Consider the following 20,189-nt stretch of genomic DNA (forward strand, 5'->3'; position numbering starts at 1 on the left):
ACTACGTGATGGTATGGTAACGTAGCGGGAAACGTTTCAAGTTCGGCTTGTTTTTCACCGCCGGCCGCAGCCGACTTGCAAGACGTCACCACCGCATCGAAAGGTAAGGCAAGTGCGGCGAAACGCACAGATTTGGATCCAGCTTTGGAGTGTTGGTGATCAAGCAAGCAATGGTCAATAAAGATTCGTGAAAAAAAGACAATATTTCAATATTGATTTTAGCGGTAACGGGGGGTAGTTGAATGTTGATGCACAAGTACGTAGCTTTAATGTTTTTAATACGAAATGCGCCGAACACTTCTTTAATAGCGCCCGCCCGATCGACCCATGGAGAGCAACAATCATACAGGCGGAGAACTGGGCGGAGTATTTGGGTGTATAGGTGCTACCGAATTTAAAATTTGACACCGAAACCAATTAATACAACAACAAAAGACTACTGGGATCAATAGGACTTGCGATTCCGAACAGGAGAAAGTGACAAGTTTGACTGCGTTTCAAGTAATCTCTCGTTATGTGATAGATGTTTTTGTCACAAAATCTAAGGAATAAACACGTATTAATGTGTACTCCGTAAAACTTATAAGTTCCTTCTCGGGGTCCATGTTCTGGAACGCTGTCCTCAGCGCTGCCACGGCCCTCTCTGTGTTCTTCAGCTGTAGGTGTACTTTGCCTGTCGGCGCGCCAAACACCCCCACCCACCGGCCGGGCGGTAAGATTTCATCAAAGACTACATTTTAAGTTAACTCCGCCCCTATCATTGTAGCTTGCCGAACAGTCGAGTAGGAGTACATCTAGCTGGAATTTTCACGTCGTACTGGCTGGTGTAGCCCGCTACAACTTGAGTAATTTCCTGTGGCATTTAATGATTTATCAAGATTTAAAAATATTTGTGATACGAAGTGAAACATGGTTAACAATTTCTGAACCTTTGAAACGACATGGGCATAATCTTTGTTGAAGATTCCTGAGTTGAACTCAAGCCGGAAGTGTATTGGAAATGATAACCATCAGTCGAGGCACAACTGTTATCACATGTTACGTTACGACGATCAAGAACGTTCACGGCTTGCGGACCATTTTAAATATTACCACTCATAAACCCTACAATTATATGTGTACTTACGGGAGGTTATATTTTTGCCGGGGTTCCACTGCGCCGGCTAGCTGGGGAACGATCCTGTCGGCATGACAAAGCGCCGGGCATCATTGCCAGAGACCTACATTTTCTTACCGTGGGTGACTTGACTTCTTCTTTTACCGCAACTTGGTGTCAATATCGACGATAGTCACAGGAAATATGTTCATTTATTGAAGTTTAACTTTATTTCCACTCGTCAATATTCTTATCTAAACATGCTATAGACGATCGATGTTCCAAGCTCCCCGTGCCGGTGTTCCGCTATATTCCTGGGTCGTCCACGGATTTGTCGGCGGAAAACTCAAATAAAGTACGCACCGCGACTTTGGCGACGGCCCGAGACACTTTTGAAAAATGTAAAAAGTGCGTACTATATTCGGGAATTTACGGCGTATTTCTTGTAATTCGGTACTACGTGACGCCATATTTTACAAACGTTTTTTCGGTGGCCCTCCCCCTCAGGCCGATTTTTTTTTCGATGGCCCTCCCCCGGCTCAAAATTTTTTCCATGGCCCTCCCCCCAGGCCAAATTTTTTTTCAATGGCCCTCCCCTCCAGTGCACCAGCCCTCCCCCCCCGGTAAATATCGTACAGTCCCTAACACACATGTATATCAGATAACACACATGTAATCAAGTAATTTATGAACAGATACATGTACAGAATGTACCCTGTAGTTTTAAATCACACAGGGTTCAAATAGACAAAAATTACATTAAACTTGATAAGGAAAATCTTACTTTCTGTTTGATATTTTCAGGGTTGAGTTCGTCGGCCATGACGGTGTTGGTTCTGCTGTCAAACACTAAAACTCCAGAATCTGGGGACAGAAGGGAAACATGTTAGTCATTCAGCGGATATACATGTATTTGCAGATGCATATACTATGATATAGATATATAGATATCATATATTCATACATAACTACTCTGTAACAACCAGCTGAAATATACAGACACAATATTTATACTTCTACCCACAGACAGTAGCTAGTACGGGGTCATTTTACATATGGCCGATCTTGATGTTTCAAAAACTTCAGAAGAAAGAAAAAAGCTACTAAGGAAGCAGGGAGAAACTTCTGTCTCCTTACTAAGTTACTATTGTTTTCACACGTTAGCAGTTGCAAGTATGTCTAGCTTCTTAATTAACAAAATCTTAACCTGTCTTAAGAGACTGCCAAAATAAGTAACACTGTCTCAAGACTTGAGACACTGCTGGATAAGATCCAAGAAGCCAGTCATCTCAGTTCAGGTCCAGTAGTGCTGCCCCCCCCCCCACCTGGAATAGACATTACCCTTTACTGAAGTGTCTCAACACTACTGAGAGGGTCCTGGGAAGTGGACTGACCCAAATGTGTGCCCCCAGGGGGGTGTGCAGGGTCAGGGGGAGACAGGAAGCGGGTTCCCACCAGGAAACTGTCTGTTTTCTGTCTGCTGGGCTGGAAGTTTGGGTGCTGGGCAGACGGTTAGGAAGTCTGGCTTATCCTTAGGATAGGCATTCTTTTGCAACAAAATGGGTAACAAGTCAGACGAATCCATTATGAACTTTTTCATGATCTGTAACATGATAACAACTGAGACAATCTGGACTTTTATCACTTTTTCCTGAGGCCAAAGACCAACAGATTTTGACAATGTCAAGCTCATAAAGAAAGATATATATACAATAGACGTCTACAGTTTCATCTTTTCAAACCAAACGGAAACATACATGTACACGACATACTAGCATATAATATAGCAAAAATCATAAAGATCCATTGGTAACTTCTTGAGTTATATTGTTTCTTGAGTTCTACTGTTTCCAAAGAAAGAAGCACAGACGAGAGCCAGAGAAAACACCGCCCATCCCTTTAGCAGTGGTAACAACACTTATCCTGGTATAACAGACACAGACAAAACATTGCCCTTCCATCCAGTCTAGTGTGAACAATAGTCTGTGCCACTCAGGCAGGTACTAGTGTGTACACACACACATCCAAAACTTACTCCTAACACTAACACCTCGACATAACTCATGCGGTACAAGATTACCAAAAGCAACACTGACAAGGTTTCTCTCACAACAATACCTTACCACGTAGCCTGGGTGCCAGACTGCTGCCAGGGCAAGTATACAGGCTAGCTCTTCTGCTCCAGAGCTAGCCTGGGTGCCAGACTGTTGCCAGGGATGGTATACAGGGTAGCCCCTCAGCTCCAACGCTGACATACCCCAAAGGAAATTGTAGCATAAACACCCCTTAGTTAGACCCTTCTTTGGGCTGGCCCATGTACTGGTCCTAAGAAGAGGCTGGTATCCAGGCTACTTAAAATGGCATCGAGTAAGCTTACTGCCATGACTGAAAAGTCAGACCCCATGGATGTCCACAGATGTCAGTTGTGCTATGCTCTACTCCAAACAAAAACTCGCTGAACTTTTCTTCAACTTCAAGTTCAGCCCTGCCAGTGTGCACCAGATGTGCTGTACAGAACCTCCCATGATGCCGTGCGGTGTCCGCTGTGTGACCGGTGAGATAAGAAACAAGTACATCCTGTCTGACCTTGAAGGAAGGTCGTTCCGCCATGTAAACACTGATTGTAGGAATTCCCCTTTAACATCTGACTACACATTCTACTGGACCATGGATGAGTTTGCTTCGTGTCAAAGTACAGATACAAGTATTGCAGAGATATTAAGAGCGTAATTGTAATACAGAGCTTGAAATCAAATACAGGATAGATTTACCTTGCTTACATTTCAGTGTCTATCAGACACCTTCTTCAAAGATTCTGACTGGAGTTTTGTTTCTAGCCGCTATATCATAGCCGATGTAGGTGGCAATGTTCTCTATCCTATGACTTAGTAACTTACTGACTTAAGTCCTCCTCTGCCACCCAAACCACCATGGCTGCCCAGTAGTCTCTGTCCTGCATTGCCTTCCCCTATACTTTCAATCTAACCTGATGAAACTATTTTCGGGGGGCTTGAGATCACTATTTGTCTTATCTGTCATTTATCTACTGCTGGATATAACCAGAATTCTACAGCAACACCTGTTCTTGTGCTCATATTTCAACTTGAGTCTTGATAATGAGAGTTTGACAAACCACAGATCCTCTAGTCTACAGGAAGACAGACTTCTGAAGAAGACCTTATACAAAACACCTTCCTCCACCCCAGGGCTTGTCCTTGGGTGTGACCTTGTGACCTCTGGAGGTCAGACTGACCCCTGGAGGAACACATCAGGTCATGGAACAACAAACCACAACTCCTGTCGCCATGGCGATGTCATCTGCTACCATGGAAACCCATCTGATCAACTTTCAAAACATGCTTAGTACAGTGATAAGCTGTGAAATACAGTGTGATATACTATAGGCAACAGTTGTTAATCATCATTTCATGCCATACATGCCAGAATCACACAGAAGCACAAGATTGAGAAACCTACAGTGTCTCTAGTACAAGGTTGTAGGTATTCAAACTTGAATTTGAAGACAGGAACACATTAAGTTTGCTAAAGAACAAAACTACCCTTCTAAAGACAAAGGCCTTTTGCAAGGATCCTATACTGCTTCCCATAGCATACATGTAAGTTCTGGAGACCTATTAGTCTTTACCAACACCCTCTCGCAACCTGTACATCCTACTACAGATAGGTACAGGTGCCAGTTACAACACACAGACAGGTACTGTTCAGTACATGAACATGGAGAACTTTACTTCAAGGGGGAAATTCCCCAATATTTAAGTTTTCAGAGCCCATCTCACTTTATAAAAGCCTTTGTCATTTCCCAGGTTTAGCAAATGTATCATAATTCATCCGTAGTGACAGAACAAACCAAAATTGACAAGTTAGTACATGTACTTCCATAACATAAGCATTTATTTGCTACTTGTTGAACTTGTCCAAACAACGTTGTCCCATGTCAGGGCTTTCTAAATTACAACCACTCACCAACAACCCTATAGCTAACAATCAGCTCACTTATGTCTGACACCCCTCTAACACAGAACAGGAGCTCCAGGTCTGACCTCTGACCTCCCTGCCCTTGGCAATGGCCATGAGTCAGGTCAGATAAGGTCAGCCATGTGGGATGGACTTCATTTGCATACTCATAAACTTGAATGACAACTCATCAAAATGATAAGTTATTTCAAAGTTGCAAGCTGCACAATCTGTATAGCCTACCTATGTAGAAGTATCAAGCTATGATATAATAAACCTAGTATATGGGTCAAATTGTTGCTAAAGAACCACCTCAGTACTCAGTCTGTGCCTGTGCTGAATTAGTGATATACACGACTACAAACTCCAACACTTCCCAGTCACCATGCACCATCTCTGTACTTCAGTCTGGTCATGTCTGTTCAGTTCTCACTGGAACTGAAGATAGGATGAATGAGTGAGTGAGTGAGTGAGTGAGTGAGTGAGTGAGTGAGTGAGTGAGTGAGTGAGTGAGTGAGTGAGTGAGTGAGTGAGTGAGTGAGTGAGTGAGTGAGTGAGTGAGTGAGTGAGGGAGTGTATGCGTGTGTGCGCGCACGCACATGTGCATATGTGTGTATGTGTGTGTGTATTCGTGAGTGTACACCTTGGGTTTTGTCTCAACCTTATAGCCAACACTGCTCTGCTCTCCTGCCCAAACTGTAACCAGCAGTCCTATTGCCAGAATAGGACTCTACATCCACATGAAGACACATGCGACTTCAGATGAATGACAGAAGAAGTAACACTGACAGACGAACAGCAATGACAAAAGTGGTCCTTGTACACTGACAGAGGTACATGTCATGTAGCCTGGTTCCCAGACCTTGTGTATCCTCTCCAGAGGCTAAAATAAGTCTGGTACACAGGGTAGACGGAGGAACACCAAGGAAGTCCTGCCTGGTTCTGTATTGTCTGTCTGCTTCCCACACAGACCTTTGAGCTGTGAGCTGCCAACACTACCACCCACACAGGAAGTACTGCACCCATTCCTACAGGTCTGTGTCTCAAGAACCACCAAGGAACCCAGCAGTGATCACAAGGAGTCTTCAAGGAAACCTGCAGACAGGAGACTTGCTGTGGGAGGAATTTCTGCCTGCTAAAATTGTCCACCAGGTCACAGAGGGAAATTTGGACCAAATCTGCCTGTGCTGACGTTGGACTAACCTAAACCATGCAGAGCTGGTAAAACTGGGGAAAAACTACCCCAGGAAAACTCACCAGTACAGAGTCAGGACCTGTGGTTGCTTTACTCCCAGTCAGCTGTGGTGTTCCACAGTAAGGACTAGAGAAGGGGCGTCCAGACTTACCGTATTCCCCAGGAAAAGTAGTGATTTAGTCTGGAATGGTGGAGTTTTCCAGCCAGCCAGCGATCTGGCGCTCCATTAGTGGGAGTCAGGTTACAGGGGAAGTCCTGCACAGAGGGGGGAGCCTGGTGGGGCGGGCTGGCCGCCGAGGAACTGCCTGATCTAAAGTACCACTCTCCGGAAAACAGTTCCAAGATTTGTGGAAAAGTGCATAAACAACATCTAAACCTCCATCTACCTGTCTTAGAAGTAAGAGCAGCTATCTAGAAGATAAAATCTTGATTTCCTTGTGAATAAAGTTTGATTTTTCGCGAGAATGTTGTTAAAAATGTCAACAGGATGAAAAGATTGATTGATGGATTCCAGAGCAGAGGCCAAGAAGAGACTGGCACGGAACCTGGCTCCACCGGCCAGCCCTGCTAGCCGAGGCCCCCTGCCCCAGACAGAGTTAAAAGCTACCACATGTGAGACAAGAGAACTGCATTCCGACCTCACAAGCCGACCAGACACCAGAACTGCTCCTCAGCCTCACTGGACTCCTCAAGATGTGCGACTAACAACGTCTTATCCAAAGTCTTCATTCTGACAACTTCTTACAGCTTAACTTATAAACCTCAAAGCCATTGTCAAACTACTTGTTCTGACTATGATTTCCAAGAAGACTGGGGGTGGGACAACATCTACAGAACCACCTACATGTATGATGAACATACTAAAATATCTAATAAAACTTTCTGAAGACAAAACATTAAGTTATCCAAACCACACTGGTATCTACAAAAGAGTTAAAGGTTTCCATAATGAGAAAAGATAAGAAACAATCCTTCATAGTAAACTCTTCCTACATATATTATCTCTAGCCTGGATGCCAGACCCATAGCACACAGGAGACATACAGTGCTCACTAGGCTCAAAGTTATCCAGTTCACACTGAATACTTTGGGCCTAGTGTGCAGTGGGTTTGTCATCCACAGGCTAGTAGTCTCAGAAAGGTATTCCTATTCCAGATCATGTCTTCCTGCAGGCAAGGACACACATTGATAACTGCCATGGGGAATCAGATAGAGGAGGGGAAAGATAAAGAGAGGAACAGAGAGCATGTGTTTCAAATAATTTTCCTCTATCACTCAATGGTTATGTTTTGAGCTTGAGAGATGTACACAACAAGAAAATAAGATACATAATTTGTATAACAATACAGTATAACTACAGTATATTTTTCACATTCCTTTTAATAGCTGAGGCAACCATATTTTTCAACAAGCAATGGGTCCAGTAAGGGGCAAACCATTGATGCTACTGGAGGATGGTGTCTTCAGAATAAATGTACCATTATTTACACAAAACTAGATCTGATCCTTCTATGGTTGCTCCTTTTTTGTTGCTCCCCTCCTGCCCATACCTCCTGTACAGTAACCAGGAGTCCATCCAACCTCTAACAGGGGGTCAGTCAGGGTGCACAGCACAGCAAGGAGGGGACAGGACATTACTGATGCTGACTGGGACAGGCAATGAGGGGACAGGGCATTACTGATGCTGACTGGGACAGGCAATGAGGGGATAGGGCATTACTGACGCTTACAGGGGCTGTCAAGGAGGGGATGGGGCATTGCTGCTGTTGACTGGGGATGGGGAGAAGGGGACAGAGCATTAATGCTGTTAACTGGGGCTCAGAAAGATGGGACAGGGCATTACTGCTGCTAACTGGGGTCAGATAGAGGGGACAGGGCATTACTGCTGCTTACTGGTACTAGGAGGGCTTACTTGGAAGTTGGAAGAGCATGACTAATACTACACAGTATGTCGCTAAGCTTAACTTAGTTCTATGTATTTTATGTATGTGCTGGCTCATTTCCAGCCATATCCAAAAGACCTGTATGCTGTAGTTATAAGTAAATCTTTCATATTTTCTGCAAGCCAACAACTCTGCCACTATAACACTTACTTTACTTCAAATTTCAAAGTTTCAGTGCTGGCCTGTAACTTGCCTAGCTCTATGCTAATTTCAGTCATTGTTCCAACACAAACTTTGGACCATGACTTCACTCCTACATGTCACAGCTTCAGAATGTACATAATATCAGCCAGTAAGATTCTTTCTTGAAAATTGACGTGTATGCTACTCTTCCTAACTCGTTCCTACAAAACAGACAGTACTTACCTAAAAGTTTTGATCCTGCATATCACCAGGAGTTACACAGAATATCAAATGTTCTTCAGTCATGAACTTGAGACAGAAAGTCTTACACAAGCACAGTACTGGGAAGAACCTGTCCCAACACGTACTGCTGAGTTCACAACTATACAGCTTACCGGAGCTGCTGACACAGTTTCTGTTTACTCAAACTGAACCTTGGATCTCCCCAGTCAGCACACAATGGTAGTCAGTCACCCTGTCACAAGCACCAGGCAAACACACTACAGACCATGGGCGATAGGCCACCGAGTTTTTGTTGAGATCGCTGTTGCTTTGTTTTATGAACACTCGTATACTGTGCACTCCGTACAAGCTTAAGATTCCCGATAATCATACACTGAACACAAACACTATGAACACGGTCCGTTGAAAGGATCCGAAGAGTCATGAACTCAACACATAACACCGTGAACACTGTCCGTCGAAAGATTCCCGAGAATCATACACTCATCGCATAACACCGTGAACACGGTCCGTTGAAAAATTTCCCTAGAATTCTCTGTACAATGAACCATACATATATAATACATACTGCTGGGTACTTGGTCCGCTGAATCATACAATAAAAAGCACACTCATTACTCAGCTGTTACATTGGCGTTCAGGGTAGCGCAAAGACCGACGGGAATAGAACAGGTTTCGCAAACTCGAATGCGTTCGCAAAACCGCTGCTCGACTCGATAGAACCCCAAGCCGGGGCTAGCGCTAGCGGTGATAACTTCAAAAAGATGACAGGGTAGGAAATACCTACCCGTGAACTGCGTTACCAACTGGGGTGGCAGCAAAAATGTGACTTAGAATCACGTTCGGTGTGAAGTCCCTGCCTCCCCAGACTCAGAAAACAACGATATAGTACATTTTAGAGATATTGGGCACAACTACACTTTCCAAATCTCATGCCTGGGAAACATATGTAGAACTGAAAACATGTCGGTGGGGTTTGTGGACGTGTTTAGAGTACATTTACACATAGCATGTCAAGACTCTTGTTGGGTGATGTAGCCAGTTGTGTGCGTTTACATTTTAGAACCGCGCGGGAAATGTGGGCCTATCGTGCGTCTGATTGGCTAGCGATGATGTCATTGACCTGTACAGCAGCGACCTGGTAACGCAGTTCGCCGGAAATTGGACTTTACAAAATGCTTCATATCTTCTTTAAAATATGGTATCATACCCCCAAAAAGTTTACATGGCTACTTAGTTACCCCTTGATTATAGATAGTATCAAGACTTTTATTTTCCTTATGGCATTTCGCAGAAAATAGGGTCTTTTGAAATGGCATTTCGCACCTAGTGTATACTAGTACTAAGTACCTAACCAAGACGAAGCGTTCGGAAGTCGCTGTTCGGCTCTCGGCAATCTTCGGGAGACTTCGGTATCTGTTCGTATGGTTCTTTGGAATCCTCATCAGTTTGTGACCGTGTTCAGTGTACGCATGATTCTCGGGAATCTTTCAACGGGCCGTGTTCACGGTGTTATGTGAACATTATGTGACTGTATGATTTTTGGGAATATTTCAACGGACCACTGTATTGTGATGGCAACGGGCTGAATGAGTAGACATAGTGTATGTTCTAACATGCGCGAAACAATAATAAGGATTTTATTTAATGGTTTACAAAACAATGTAACGTTACATGTATTGTTAGATCTCAACAAAAACTCGGTGGCCTAGCGCCTGTGTACAGACTAGTGCTACAGGAGAATATGGGATATACATTGTACAATGTACAAAAAATGTACATGTATAGTCTTGTTACAGCAGTATAATTTACTATAAAAGCTATCTCTGCATTCATGTGAAACAAAAATAAAAACAACACAATAAATTTTTAGCAAATTTTTCTCAAGTGCATGCATACGCACTTCACTACACAGTATGATTATGTGTTATGTGAGGGTGTACATACTATGAGTGACTGTTGAACACCAAGTTTAACAAGTGTCACTAGTACCAAGGGTCAAACAAGAAGGGCAGGGACGGGATAGGTGTTACAGTTAACTGCTTTGTGCTTGTGGTGAACTTTAGAACAATTTAAAGTTCATAGGAAGGACAACTTGTAAACAACAGTACCAGCATTGGCCAGCAAATGCAGGATATTTCCCATGGTGAGATATTACACCTGTACATGTGTTAGGGGTGGGTACCAGTATTACTTGCAGACAATCACAGACAAAATTCACATCTAAAAATAGCTGCAGAAACCTTTGAAATCCCTGATTTCAGACTGAAGGTTGAAGCAACCTTGAGTCCATCAAAAGCATCTGAACTCATACTTTGGTCTTAAATAAAAACTGGTCACACAACGTTTGTAGTAGAAAAAAGAGAAGGCTGATATTGTACTTTGTAGCAGTGAGCTCGTGCGTGTGAGTCACTACAGTACAGTCTGTTAGGTTTTCCCCTCTTGAATACCCTGAAGGCATAGACAGAGCGGCAGAACTCAACCAACTTGTCTGTAACTAACCACACCTTAACTTAGATATTACTACTACTACACACTAGTACCTAGCACATACAAGTGCATGCATACATTACATAAACATAGAAAATTTCTGTTACTTTTAACTATATGCACAGGTGCTGTACTAACCAATATATGCCAACAAGATAAGTTTTAAATCTTCAGATTGTGAAATAGGTCAGATCAACAATACTTACTCCACCGCCCCACCCAGGCTACTGTTTAGTTCAACCACAACTGTAACTACGTAGAAAGCACAACTTGCTACAAAGGTTATAACATGCCTGAACATGTATGTAAACATGCAGCAAAATGGCAGAACAATGCCAGGACCTCTGTAGTACTTGGTGATAAGAAGTGGACAGGGTTTTATGTATACAGAAACAATAACAGCAACGCTAGATACAAGCTTTCACAATCAACTACCAGAACTAATATAAACAGTACACAAATAACACACGTTTTCCAAACAAAAAAGTTGTGCTCTCAACTGTTTACATGTCCACAAGATTAACATTACACCATTTGACCCCTACCTGTACCTGTACCTGTATGTTTTCCAGTATCAAACTTCAAAGCCACACTTCACAAACCAATCTGAGGAAAGTTTGTCAGACAGTATATATACAAATGTACATGTACATTTGTGTATATATACATAAAGGTATACATAAAGTTTGACTTCCAGGAAGCCAGCCCACATCCTGCCTACCTGCCTGTCTTCTTCTCTCCTGCACCATGTCTGTAGGTCAGTTTGTAGGTCTGTCTGTCTGTGTGTTCTTCTGTGGCTATAACTATGGTAGTTACCATAGAACACCAAGCCAATGTCGGCACAGTACCGGTATGAACAACTTGCAAGTTACAACTGTGATATACACTCAGGGTGAATCTTCAAAACCTGCCACACCTAGATTCAGTCAACCCCGCAGTATTTATGGTTCAGTCCAATCTGCTGCCAAGTCCCATTCACAAACCTAACTTCTGGACTGTTCCACTGAGAAAAGAGGGGTGTCCCCCTTCAGTTTCAGACCGTTGACCTTTAGTTTCAGTGGGTGTGGCCTGTATTGTGGTTAGCCCTGGGGTATGTAGTGTCAGGTAGTGCCACAGGTTGGGCACAAGTACACACCTAGTCCTAATAAATCACTAGTTTACATCACGTATATGCCACGCATGTACAGGTACATGTACAGGGACACTACATAATCAACTGTTAGCATAGTAACTTTGAACTTGTTACAAGCCCAGGATAAGCTTACAGACTGAGGCAGAGCTATCCACCTTTGACCAGTGTGGTTGGAGCTACACACAAAAGGAGTTTAACCTTAGACTCTTACCTTAGAACTGTGGATGAAAGATCATTGTTTCAACATTTTACATGGAGTCCAGTTCAAACTAGGATAAACCTGTTCTGAAACTATGAAGGGACAAACCAGTAATGATCCTGGGAGGGTGTAAAGCTTTATTGAACTGTGCCTACAGCATACATTTTCAAATTTTCAAAATCTGTTCTTCAGAAATTAGTCCCAGTTACAATGTATTTTGTAAAATCTTTTCTACATTCTCAAAATCGTCCCCCCTTTATTCCTGTACCAGCCCTTAGACCCCACTCTTGCTGTGTAAGCATGTTTGGGAGCAGTTAAAACAACAACAGTATCCATGTTACTGAGTACAGCACAAGTACATGATATCCCAGGTCCTGACTATGTAACAATAACAGAACCACAACAGATCAGGTCACCACAGGCAGGGCTCCAGACTGGATCCTGTTCAGTCTGACTGCTGAGATCTCTTGATACAAACCTGTTCACACTAGCATGCATGTAATATTAGACTTTAGAGGACAGGTAACACAGACAGCACAAGGGCTTTGTTTACAGGCTCTTGTGGCTTTAAGTAATCGCCACTCAAATCCAGAGTGTTTTAGTGTGCTTTTATGTAACTCTTGAGGCCTCAAATCTGAAATTTGGGACAGTTTTAAAAAAATCATAAAACTCAGAATCAGAAATACTATTTGTAAAATTGATGTCAATTGCATGCAACAATGTCCTTTCCTTGTTCCAATTTAGTGTGTACAGATGTAATATAGTGAATGACGATTTAATTTTACGCCTTCTACTTTTATATACATTTGTTTTGTACAAATACAACATGTACTTTTTGAGTTCAGTAAGATAATTCTTTCAATCAGTGACTATTAATCCTAAGGTACATACCTCCGAATTTTCGACGACTAGTCAGTTCGTCTTGGTCACGGAATGATCCTAGTCTCGCAAGATAACGCGAGACTAGGACGAGACTTGCGTGGATCTTCTGCCCCCCTCTGCCTCCTTGCGGAGTAGAGGTAGGTAGGGCTTAGGCAGCTCCCAGCCTTCATTGCGGTTCAGCTTGGCTCCCACTAGTTGGATGTGTATGGCCTCCTTGATCTTCCGATGTGCGTTGCGGGCTTCCTGGTCGATAATTTCGATCGTGTCTAGTATAGGTTGGGTGGTGACCCTATGTCCAGTCTGTAACTGGTGTTGACTAAGTGCAGACTTGTAGTCCTTACGGTCAATCGACTTCTGATGTTCTCCTGACCTTTCCCCCAGCGATCTCTCTGTTTCTCCCACATACGTCTCACCGCAGTGTTCGCAGACAAATTTATAGATGACACCACACTTTTCACTCGGGTCTAAAGGATCTTTCGGGCTCACCAGGGCATTCCGTAGGGTGTAGCCTGGTTTTGAAAACAGGCTAACGTTGTGTTTGGCAAACACTCGTTTCAGTCTTTCTGTAGTCCCTTTAATGTAAGGGAGTACAGCAAAGCTGGAGGGTGTTTGTCCCCTGTCTCCACGTTGTGTGTCCTTGTGGTTCCTCTGCTGTGTTTTTCTGGTGTCACCTTCTCTAAGGGCCCAGTCCGGATAGCCGCAGTGACGGAGTGCGTTCCTCACTTTCCCTTTCTCTACTTCTCTCAGGGTGCGGTCCTGAATGAGAGTGTCTGCCCGGTGCATTAAGGTTTTAACAATGCCGAGTTTCTGCTGGATGGGGTGGTTGGAGGACCACTGTAGGTAGTGGTCTGTGTGTGTCTCCTTCCGGTAGACATCCGTGGTGATGGTACGGTCCTGGTTCTTAATCAACATCACATCTAACATGGGGAGGCGACCATCTTGTTCTCTCTCCATCGTAAACTTAATACTGTCGTGTTGTTGGTTAATGTGTTCAAAGAGTTCTTGCTCATGTGCTTGCTGGTTGACTATCCCAGTGTCATCCACGTACCTACCCCAAAACTTGGGGCGGTGTGGGGCTGTGTCCAGGGCTTTCCGTTCAAACTCTTCCATGAACAAATTGGCAAGCACGGGGGATAGCGGGGAGCCCATTGCCATACCATACGTTTGTTCGTAAATCATGCTGTTGTACTGGAAGTATGTGGTGCTCACAACCAACAGGAGGAGATCCCCAAATTCCTCAGGAGTGAGCAGGGTACGACTCTTCCAGCTAGGGTCCTCCTCAGCCCTCTTAACCGCCATCTGAACCACCTCTTTCCCCGGGACACTGGTAAATAGGGCTGTGACATCAAAAGAGGTCAAGACATCCCCATCCTCCAACTTAACTTGTTGGATTTTGGTGACCAGGTCCTTAGAGTTATTGATGTGTTCTGCAGTCTTTCCCACTAAGGGCTTAAGGAGGTCTGCTAGGTGTCTTGCAAGATGGTAAGTAATAGAGTTGATGCCCGACACAATAGGTCTCAACTTAAGTGGATCTTTGTGGATTTTTGGTGTGGCATAGAACCTAGGGGTGGCATCTGACGTGGGGTAAATCTTGTCATATACTTTTGGGTCAAGATGTCCTGCCTTCTTTATCTCCCTCAACTTCCTCTGTAATCTGCCCTTGAGTTTCTTGGTGGGATTCGTGGGCCCGATAACTTTGTAGGTATTCTTGTCATCGAGCAGTTTTTCACATTGTGCTACATATTCTGTTCTGTCCATGACTACAACAGCCTTACCTTTAATCGGCAGGGAGGATGACGATGTCCTTGTTACCTTTCAGTGACTTGATGGCACGTTTCTCCTCCTTGGTAAGGTTAGGCTTCGGGGGTTTGGCATTCTGCAGAATGCCTACTACCTCGTTCCTCAGTAGCGATGCCTCCTCTTGGTCAAGTTTCTGGCAAGCGACCTCGGTGGCTGTGACGATCTCCTTGACGGGGATCGTGTCGGGGGTAACCGCAAAGTTTAGTCCTTTTCCCAACACACGCATCTCGCTCGGGCTAGGTTTGTACTTAGACAGAACCTTAACCCATTTCTTCAGCTGTGTGCCGGACAGGTCACTGTTTTCGCTCTCCTGTGGTTGTGGGAAACCTCCGAGTTTGTCAGACTGCAACTTCTCCAATTTCTTAATCTGCGCCATTTTTGAACTCTGAAACGTCACTTCCTGTGACCTACGCACATGCGCAGTGGTGCTATCCAACATGGCCGTCAAGTCGGCCCCCTGACAAAGATTGCGAAATGCTTGTTCTTGTTGCTGACATTTTTGTGCGAGACATTTCACCTTGTGGTGCGTGAGGTGTATGCGTTCTCGTAACAGGGCTTTCTCCGCACGGTGAACGATCTTACTGGCTTTGTCCGATTTCACATTGGATTTGAGCTTCAGGCTAACCGGTGTTATGTCGAGGTCCTTACATCGTAAGTTGAAGCGAAGGTGATTACGATGTCGGGCTAGTTGTTTCGCCGTTTTTTCCCATACCCGGGCTGCATGCAAGCCTCCGTTTCCTATCTTCGTACGTATATCGTTGAAGAGATTCATCAGTCACGTATAGTATAAGTTCAGTAAGATAATTCTTTCAATCAGTGACTATTAATCCTAAGGTACATACCTCCGAATTTTCGACGACTAGTCAGTTCGTCTTGGTCACGGAATGATCCTAGTCTCGCAAGATAACGCGAGACTAGGACGAGACTTGCGTGGATCTTCTGCCCCCCTCTGCCTCCTTGCGGAGTAGAGGTAGGTAGGGCTTAGGCAGCTCCCAGCCTTCGTTGCGGTTCAGCTTGGCTCCCACTAGTTGGATGTGTATGGCCTCCTTAATCTTCCGATGTGCGTTGCGGGCTTCCTGGTCGATAATTTCGATCGTGTCTAGTATAGGTTGGGTGGTGACCCTATGTCCAGTCTGTAACTGGTGTTGACTAAGTGCAGACTTGTAGTCCTTACGGTCAATCGACTTCTGATGTTCACTTGACCTTTCCCCCAGCGATCTCTCTGTTTCTCCCACATACGTCTCACCGCAGTGTTCGCAGACAAATTTATAAATGACACCACACTTTTCACTCGGATCTAAAGGATCTTTCGGGCTCACCAGGGCATTCCGTAGGGTGTAGCCTGGTTTTGAAAACAGGCTAACGTTGTGTTTGGCAAACACTCGTTTCAGTCTTTCTGTAGTCCCTTTAATGTAAGGGAGTACAGCAAAGCTGGAGGGTGTTTGTCCCCTGTCTCCACGTTGTGTGTCCTTGTGGTTCCTCTGCTGTGTTTTTCTGGTGTCACCTTCTCTAAGGGCCCAGTCCGGATAGCCGCAGTGACGGAGTGCGTTCCTCACTTTTCCCTTTCTCTACTTCTCTCAGGGTGCGGTCCTGAATGAGAGTGTCTGCCCGGTGCATTAAGGTTTTAACAATGCCGAGTTTCTGCTGGATGGGGTGGTTGGAGGACCACTGTAGGTAGTGGTCTGTGTGTGTCTCCTTCCGGTAGACATCCGTGGTGATGGTACGGTCCTGGTTCTTAATCAACATCACATCTAACATGGGGAGGCGACCATCTTGTTCTCTCTCCATCGTAAACTTAATACTGTCGTGTTGTTGGTTAATGTGTTCAAAGAGTTCTTGCTCATGTGCTTGCTGGTTGACTATCCCAGTGTCATCCACGTACCTACCCCAAAACTTGGGGCGGTGTGGGGCTGTGTCCAGGGCTTTCCGTTCAAACTCTTCCATGAACAAATTGGCAAGCACGGGGGATAGCGGGGAGCCCATTGCCATACCATACGTTTGTTCGTAAATCATGCTGTTGTACTGGAAGTATGTGGTGCTCACAACCAACAGGAGGAGATCCCCAAATTCCTCAGGAGTGAGCAGGGTACGACTCTTCCAGCTAGGGTCCTCCTCAGCCCTCTTAACCGCCATCTGAACCACCTCTTTCCCCGGGACACTGGTAAATAGGGCTGTGACATCAAAAGAGGTCAAGACATCCCCATCCTCCAACTTAACTTGTTGGATTTTGGTGACCAGGTCCTTAGAGTTATTGATGTGTTCTGCAGTCTGTCCCACTAAGGGCTTAAGGAGGTCTGCTAGGTGCCTTGCAAGATGGTAAGTAATAGAGTTGATGCCCGACACAATAGGTCTCAACTTAAGTGGATCTTTGTGGATTTTTGGTGTGGCATAGAACCTAGGGGTGGCATCTGAAGTGGGGTAAATCTTGTCATATACTTTTGGGTCAAGATGTCCTGCCTTCTTTATCTCCCTCAACTTCCTCTGTAATCTGCCCTTGAGTTTCTTGGTGGGATTCGTGGGCCCGATAACTTTGTAGGTATTCTTGTCATCGAGCAGTTTTTCACATTGTGCTACATATTCTGTTCTGTCCATGACTACAACAGCCTTACCTTTATCGGCAGGGAGGATGACGATGTCCTTGTTACCTTTCAGTGACTTGATGGCACGTTTCTCCTCCTTGGTAAGGTTAGGCTTCGGGGGTTTGGCATTCTGCAGAATGCCTACTACCTCGTTCCTCAGTAGCGATGCCTCCTCTTGGTCAAGTTTCTGGCAAGCGACCTCGGTGGCTGTGACGATCTCCTTGACGGGGATCGTGTCGGGGGTAACCGCAGAGTCTCGTCCTAGTCTCGCGTTATCTTGCGAGACTAGGATCATTCCGTGACCAAGACGAACTGACTAGTCGTCGAAAATTCGGAGGTATGTACCTTAGGATTAATAGTCACTGATTGAAAGAATTATCTTACTGAACTTATACTATACGTGACTGATGAATCTCTTCAACGATGTACTTTTTGACTTGTAGTCAACTTGAACTGGAATGCAAACACTGTGACTGAACAGTGTGCCCATCTGTCAAATTGAAAGACACTTTGATGAAATCAGGGCAAAAATTTGATCCTACCACAGATGACAGACATCCATACAATGTCAATCATTCCTGAAGCATCTCCCAGCGGCTCCCCCTACTGGCAGACTGAGGGAACTGCAGGGCCTGACAGAGCTGTCCTGGTCACAGGAAATCCCAGGAAACAGCCTGTCTGACTCTGTACATGGCTGGAAAGCTGTAACATTACAAACCCCTGACACCTATTGTGCACTTTAAGAGCTTGAATTACCTTGACACAACTGTTGGTGGCACCTCATACAAGGATGAACTGAACTGACAAACTGTGTAACAGTAAAAAGAGTGAATAGTATAACAGTGGGGTTCAAGCACCGCTAACTGACCCACTCCAACAGGTCTGGACCTTTTGGCCTAGTCGTTAGCGCTCTGGCTGCCTGGGTTCAGCACGGGTTCGATCCCCTTCATCCCGGGAGTCAAGGGTTTTCCTGCTTCTACTTGCTCCTGCTTGTTTCAACTGTACATCTTTAAATTAACTTGAGTGGCCCGACCTCTCATTCAGGAACCTACTGTACTAACGAACTTCAAATCCCTCCTTTGTGTTCCTATATAGATACATGTACTATCTAGCACACAGTTTCATGATATCCTTCTGTTCTATTATGAAATTTAGGACAAGTCTGATGTAACATGCTACACGATCTCGCTGGCTTGGCGGAGATTCGAACCCCTGACCCTTTGATCCTCCCTAACCACTTGACCACAACATGCTGCTACCAAAATCCCACACAGTGTAATCCTCCTCTTCTCTTCTCCCTTAGCCACAGCCTGCTGACACTGCACCATCAAGGCCTAGGAAAAAAAATGTTGTGTTTCCTGTCTCAGTCCTGAAAAAATTAGGGTTGGCAGGTATGGATTATCTTTTTTTTCTTTCTTATTCTTTTTTTTTAGACTTTGGCAATCTCTATATACTAATATAGTGATCCGACTTACATTTTGTATACAATACAGTTTAACAAAGTAAAACTTGCATGAGGACACTTATATTTTCAACATCACTATTAGACTAGAAAATCGATTGTACAACATTGCATTGATCACTGAGGTGTCAGATCATGGACCTAGAAAAGGTTGATCAGCTCTTAAAATTTATGTCCCTTGCAGGGATCCACACAAAATAAGGCCAGGGTCGGCAGGTTTTTATAGGGTTGGTCAGGAAACAGGAAACACAAAATTTTTTCCTAAGCCCAACCACCCTGTTATTCTGAACTTTGCAAAACCCACACATCTGGTAACAATCCTGAACGTCCAACCTCAACTAGAACTGGAACAGGAAGTCTGGGAAATGTGATCCCAGCAATCCCACAACCCCCCAGGACTCCCACAAACCCACAGGTCAGCTGTCTAAACAACATCCTCCGTTGTGACCTTGACTTTTGACCTTCATCTTTTCTCAGAAAGTTATATCATTCCATCAGACAATTCTTGTAACGAAGTTCCTGTATAAATACATATTCTAAAAAGAATAATAATCCACAATAAAGAAAGTGACCTGCAGAACAATTGTATAACCAATTTCTGAGCCAAAACTTTGGTTATATTTTTCAGATGTTGTTACGCAGTTAAGAAGTTGCTAAATGGTGGAAATGATCCTGCCAAGGTCAACACGACACCTGAACTGGTGTCAAGGTCATGGTTATCAGAAGTACGCCAGCTGCCACGTTGGTTCTCTCCCTCCAGCTGACTCAACAAGACTCACTAAGGCCATGTTGATTTGATTATATGGATGACATCCGCGCGCGCATGAATTTTCGGCCGTTTCCAAAAAAAAAAAGTTTCCAACCACACTGTAAATTGTACAAAACAGTTGCAAAATGAGCAAATATATACCGAAAGTTGAAAAAAAATATTTGAAAACGATTCCAACATCGTAGAATGCCAAAATCAACCAAAAAACTAAAATGCAAAGAAATGAATTTAAAGAGTAGATTATTCGCCATACCATACCCTGTGTCATTTGTTCGACCTTCATAACAACGTAGATTTCATG

At 44.2% G+C, this 20,189-nt stretch overlaps 1 protein-coding gene across 14 annotated transcripts in view; it reads right to left on the bottom strand.

Moving 5' to 3' along the window:
- Positions 1-20,189, bottom strand: part of LOC109462183 (spermatogenesis-associated serine-rich protein 2-like) — a 55,419-nt gene that overhangs the window by 16,062 nt on the left and 19,168 nt on the right. For 12 of the 14 annotated variants that reach the window (XR_002139747.1, XR_002139749.1, XR_002139748.1 and 9 more), the window contains exon 2: positions 1,881-1,960. Coding sequence is in view for 11 of the 14 variants with exons in the window: in XM_019758690.1 (XP_019614249.1) it covers positions 1,881-1,960 (80 nt within the window). In the remaining 3 variants the exon portion in view is untranslated. Of the gene's footprint in view, positions 1-1,880; positions 1,961-6,328; positions 6,483-11,786; positions 11,990-20,189 lie in introns of those variants that run through there. The other 2 variants (XM_019758688.1, XM_019758694.1) reach the window with 2 other exon arrangements.

This window comes from Branchiostoma belcheri, unplaced genomic scaffold (assembly GCF_001625305.1).
Source record: "Branchiostoma belcheri isolate BF01 breed outbred unplaced genomic scaffold, Haploidv18h27 scaffold113, whole genome shotgun sequence".
NCBI lineage: Eukaryota > Metazoa > Chordata > Leptocardii > Amphioxiformes > Branchiostomatidae > Branchiostoma > Branchiostoma belcheri.